At 32.4% G+C, this 5,640-nt stretch overlaps 1 protein-coding gene across 1 annotated transcript; it reads right to left on the bottom strand.

Annotated features, from left to right (window-relative positions):
- Positions 1-212: 212 nt before the first annotated feature.
- LOC149209631 (WAT1-related protein At5g07050-like) lies at positions 213-3,802 on the bottom strand. The gene is made up of 7 exons (XM_089394305.1): positions 3,528-3,802; positions 2,675-2,737; positions 2,429-2,545; positions 2,066-2,324; positions 1,302-1,460; positions 1,044-1,195; positions 213-698 (listed from the first exon to the last, which is right to left on the bottom strand). Exons 1-7 carry the CDS (start codon positions 3,710-3,712, stop codon positions 521-523), a joined length of 1,113 nt encoding a protein of 370 aa, XP_089250431.1. The 5' UTR covers positions 3,713-3,802; the 3' UTR covers positions 213-520.
- Positions 3,803-5,640: the final 1,838 nt, after the last annotated feature.

Raw genomic sequence — 5,640 nt, 5'->3', positions numbered from 1 at the left:
TAATTAATTTATATATATATAATGGTTTTATTTTCCAAAGCTCATTACCACATTTATATTATGGTTTTATTTTCCAAAGCTCATTACCACATTTATATTAATGTGGTGGTTGTGCTACAATGCTTTCAATATAGTGGGTATCAAATCAACCCTAAAACCAGTTAACAAATATATATATATAAGATACCCGAATCACAGTTTCGGCCGGATGGACAGAATTTACACAAAGTACAGACTTATCATATTTTAAGAGAAACGTCTAACTACACTCGAGACACTCTGCTCTAGTGTTGACGGACGTTACATTGGCAATTATCCATTTTTTTGAAACCCCAACTTATCGATAATCCATTTCAAGAAGTTGGATAACCTTCTCACTAAGTGAATCCATTAATATTAGGTATCATAGAGCAACTAGTATTGATAGAGATACCAAATCCTTATTTCATTAGATTTACATGATTATATACCAAACTTACAAACTGTATTTTCTATTTCGCACAAAGTTGTTTCAATACGTTCAATTCTGCTTGGCGTCTGCTTCTATGTCATCTTCCTTTTTTTCACTTGTGGGGGCCATTACTTGAGAATGGGGAAGCACTTCCAAACAATTTATATCAGTTGACACCTCACTATCCTTCGATTTTCCCCACAGAACAGCGTATAACCCTATTGCGATCATTACGCCTCCCAACACACTGTATTAAGTAGATCAGCAGAACTAATTAGTACTTCAAATCATGATATTTGTGGCCAGCTAACTCAATTGGATTCTAGATTTGGAAACATGGTATACTTTGGTTATTCTTGCTTATCAGATTTTGTAATATTAGATTATAGATTGGAAAAATATTATAGAATTTGAGAACAAATATTAAATTTTAGATTTCAAAAAATTTATAGAATTTGGAAAACATATATAAATTACCAACTTTCTAATTTTATTTTGTTCATCAAATTTTAAAATATTCACTAAATCCAAATAGCAAACTACATTATTGAAATCAAACACCACTCTGAGATGATAAAAACTTCAGACAAACCTGCCCAAATAGATATTCTCCGAGAGAATAATAGATCCCATAACTGCCACGATTATCATCATCAACGGACTGAATGATGTGGTAAAAACAGGTCCTTTTACCCCCATGCACAGGCCTTGCACATAATATGCAACTGCTGAAGCCACCACTCCCTGCACTCAGCAATTTTAATTACTCTTTGCTATAAATTTATATGCAAACTCTCACGCTCAAATTTAACTTTTGGTGAAAAAAAAACAAAAACAAAACAAAACGTACAGAGTAGACTGCAGTTAAAAGGTTGATATCCCATCCTAACGCCCACTTGGAAGGATCACGTACGACAGCTAAGCTCAGAACGGCTGCCTGTAATGTCCCTATAAAGCATATTAAAGTCGAAAGGGAAAGGTGAGCAGAATATGTTTTTAGGACTGCAGCCTGCACATTGAAAATCATGAATCAGAGTAATGGTAAGTCTTTATTAGGTCATCATATTTTTTTTTGAACTGGTAAAATAGTGTTTGGAGTAGCTCTCAGATATATATTGTTTTATCTGGGATTGGATCATAAGATATATGGGACCAAACTTTTCAGTGAACAGTTAGACCATGGTGAAAAATTGTATTGATATTTCAAATTTCAGTTAAGAATTAGACTATGGTGAAAAATTGTCTTGATATTTCAATATTAAAAATTTGAAATTGAAGCAATTGTTATTCAATTTACACAAAAAGAATTAATAAAATTTCTCAAAAAAAAAATTAAAACAAAATTTTATTAATAAAAAATTTTATCAGATCTAGAATCATATATATATATATAACTAAGGTATCTATACATAACTAAGATATCACTAACCAGAATTATGGACTTAACGGACTTAATATCTTTTAAGATAATTTAATTCCCCAAACATAACTACAATCCTCAACTCAACAAACCAATTCATCCCTACTAACTATATATCTATCTTCCAGAGAAAATAACAAAGAATGTTATATTGTAAGATTCTAAAAACAGATTTGTCAAAAATATATAATCACCTGTAGGATAAACAAGATTGACCACGCAAGAGTGGCAGCCAGCAACAAAACGGAGCCCACGATCCAGTCTTTATTAACAGTGGCTGCTGCTCCTGGCGATGATGTTTGGTTATGCTTGGAAGATTGATGATGTGGAGACCAAAACATCCTAACAAGAGGACCTCTGTATAACGTCATCAACAGAGCTCCCCCTACGGCCACGATCGTTCCCGCCAACTTTGCTCCACTGCGCAGCTTTTTTATATTGACTGTCTCCATTCTACGCAAATACAGATGAGAGACCACCGAAAAAAAATTAAAATTTACAAATCATGACTGTGTGTTTATTGTAGAGATTTGGAAGGAGTGACGTGGTTTGATTACCTCAAGAGGAGAGCAATCACGAAAGTCATACAGGGGAGTACATTGGTCAGTGCAGATGCATATGTTGGAGAAGTTAATTTCAAACCCAGGTAAGAGAAATTCTGGTCTATTACTGGCCTGTGAATGCGTTAGAAAATTCCATATTTAGGTTAAATTACTCGCCAAAAATGATCTCAGGCACAATCAAAGATGGAGGGGATTATACGAAAGAGAAGCAGCACGCCATGAAAATGAAATAATACATACCCTAACAAACCCAGTACAAATATTTGGCAGAATATGGAAAATGTAAGTTTGGGTCGCACATTCCTGCAATGCGCATTGTAAGTTAGTTGTAAGAAAAAACAATATCAGGATAACTTTAAGTTAGTAACAAGGAAAAAAAAATATGAAGATGAATTTCCTACTTACAAAAAATATGAAGAAGAATTTCCTACTTAAATTAGACAGATTTGAGGGAGGGAAATTTATTTGAAAAAGCTGAAACTCATACTCATAGCAAGGTATTGTGTATCAAGTCGAGTTTAAATTTGAAAAAATAAGTGATTATTTTCAATCTGCGTCTTACTGATTTTTAATACGAGTTTTCAATTTACATATTCATGATTCTAGATATTAATTTGCATAGAGATAGTGTTTGAAATGTATTAAACATTATAAAGGTTTTGCTCTAAAATTTATCTAGAGTCATTTTTATTTAGTTTGCAAATTTTGGAATATTTCAGATATATAAGGCATATGATAGAAAGTAGTTAATTTCTATCTATCAGATATTTGAAATATTCTAAAATGTTTAACAACTTTGGAGAGTTAATTTATAATTTTAATTTTGAAAAGTTCCATCAACATAATAGTGAATTTGAGACCTAACTTTGAAGAGTTAATTTATAATTTTAATTTTGAAAAGTTCCATTAACATAATATCAATTTTGAGACCTCCACAGGTACGACTATTCAAGATTCCAACTTAAAAGGTCCCAAGATACCGGATGGATCATGTTTACTTGCTAAGGAAAATTTGATCTAGGCATGTAAGAACATGAAGTGTTAGGAATAAGAACATGAAATGTTAAGAATATGTAGGGAAATGCATCAATACCTTTCAAAGAAATAAGCAAAGGGAGCCAGAACAACTGTAGCAACGGCCTGCCTGTATACAACCAGCACAAAGTGACTCATGCCTCTGTTTAGAGACACTTTACTGATAATGCTCATGCCAGCATATCCAAATTGCAGGGATATCATTGCTATATAAGGTCTGGATTTCTCAATTAACAACCCCATTGACAATTAAATGTCCAAGAACCTCTTAAATACCCTTCTTTCTTGAGCCTCTTCCCTTTCTACAAGTTGCCACTGGAGTTTCTGTTATTCTCCTATATGCACTCAAAGTGATTTACTTTCATGGGGCTAATCATATTTATACATGAACAAAAACCCGATGGGTACAATTTGTGAATCACAGTGTTGGGCCTGGCGCCAATTTACTGCATGGCAAAACTTACCCAGTAGGAAACCTCGTTTGTCAATTCTACTTTTTGCTAATGAATCACATGCATGGATTTTCCCTCTACAATATTTGATTTCTGGCCTAATTTAATTCATCCACTTCCAACAGTGTGGGGGAAGCACCGTGGAAGAAATTTGTTTGGTAATAAAGAAATCGATAGTGGATAATGTGTCAGTAAAGCACACGCATATTGTGAGAAATGAACAAAAAAAACGTAGATATATGCACGCTGACACACACGGGGGAAGTGTTGGGATGTGACGAGGAAGGATCAATCGATTTCGACGGCTGAGATCAGATGGTATCACTGATCGAATGCATTTATAATTATTAGTGGGAAATTTTGGAACATCTCATTTTAATATGTACCAATCATCAGAATAGTGGAGCTTTCTGTTTTTAATGTCTGGTTCTAGGGAGCACTCAGAATTCATATTTTTAAATGGGTTACTGAATTCTATCAATCACGTGGACAGTTCACCTGTATTTTAAATCAATTTACGCACTCAAAATTCATAGTTTCATATAAGTTACTGAATTCTATAAATAAAAAACACATTTCTGCATACTTTTAAATCAATTTAAGCTCTCGAAATTCATAGGTTTTAATAAGTTATGGAATTTTACAAAGTTTTGCTTTATTTAAATCAATCAGACTGGCAAAAACCCAAAAGCAAAGTTGTTTTATTCTTGCATCAAGAGTCGCATTAAATATTTCTATAGTATATTTGAGTGTGAGGGAGAGGTTTATTTATTTATTTTTATTTTTTAATCAGAATTTTTGAAAATAAAAATAAAATATTTATTAAAAAAAACAATGTTCTCTATCATTAAGAAAAAAAGAACACATATTTAATTAATTTCAATTAATATCATGATAAAAAGTCAATAAATGGTCTAAGTTGAGGTTAGCTCCCAATGTTCAATGGAAACGTGCCCCACTTTGGATATTTATTATTCCTCGCAAATGGCTGAAAAAAATGGTTTTCATTTATAGTTTCTTGATGTTTGTATATGAGGGAGGTATTTTTGCATAGGCTTAATTGTCGTGATGTTAAAAAACACCCAAAGTTTCACTTGGATGCTTACTCAAGTTTTGAATAAGTGAAAAAATGTGTTTTCATTTATTGTTTGTTGATGTTTATATTTTGGGGAGGTATTTTTGTGTAGGTTGTCTTGAAGTAAAAAAGCTGGCCTAACGTTTTTCTAGGATGTTTATTTAAGTTTTGAATAAGTGATTTTCCTAATTTATCTTAAACATAAGTTAGGGAAAACACATAATTAATTATGTTAGTGATTGAGATACATAAACTAAGGAAAAGTAAAAGTGTTTATTTTAGTGAATATTTTAATTTGTAATTGTCCATTGGACATAGAGTTAGGCACTTAATTTAGTAAGAAGTTATAAAAGAAAAGGAGGAGGAAAAAACCTCACACAATGGATTAGGACTCATTCAAGTGTGCTAGACAAAAGTGCACAAGTACAACAAGGAGATCTACATTTTTCGAGGCTTAGGGCTTGATCAAGTGGATTAGATCCAAATTTATTATATGTATTTTCCTTACTGAGAAATTATCCCAAGACAAGAGCCTAAGTAGGTTCTGATTAATAACAATGAATAATTGATTTTATTGTGTAGAAATTTGTATGTGTTAGTGTGTGATTGAGATTGGATCAGCTTCCACTGAACATTCTTTTTGC

The sequence above is a fragment of the Pinus tabuliformis genome, chromosome 1_2 (assembly GCF_031772625.1).
Source record: "Pinus tabuliformis cultivar Carrire ecotype Pingquan chromosome 1_2, CPIR1, whole genome shotgun sequence".
In the NCBI taxonomy this organism is placed as follows: domain Eukaryota; kingdom Viridiplantae; phylum Streptophyta; class Pinopsida; order Pinales; family Pinaceae; genus Pinus; species Pinus tabuliformis.
This window is presented reverse-complemented; position numbering and strand designations above follow the sequence as displayed.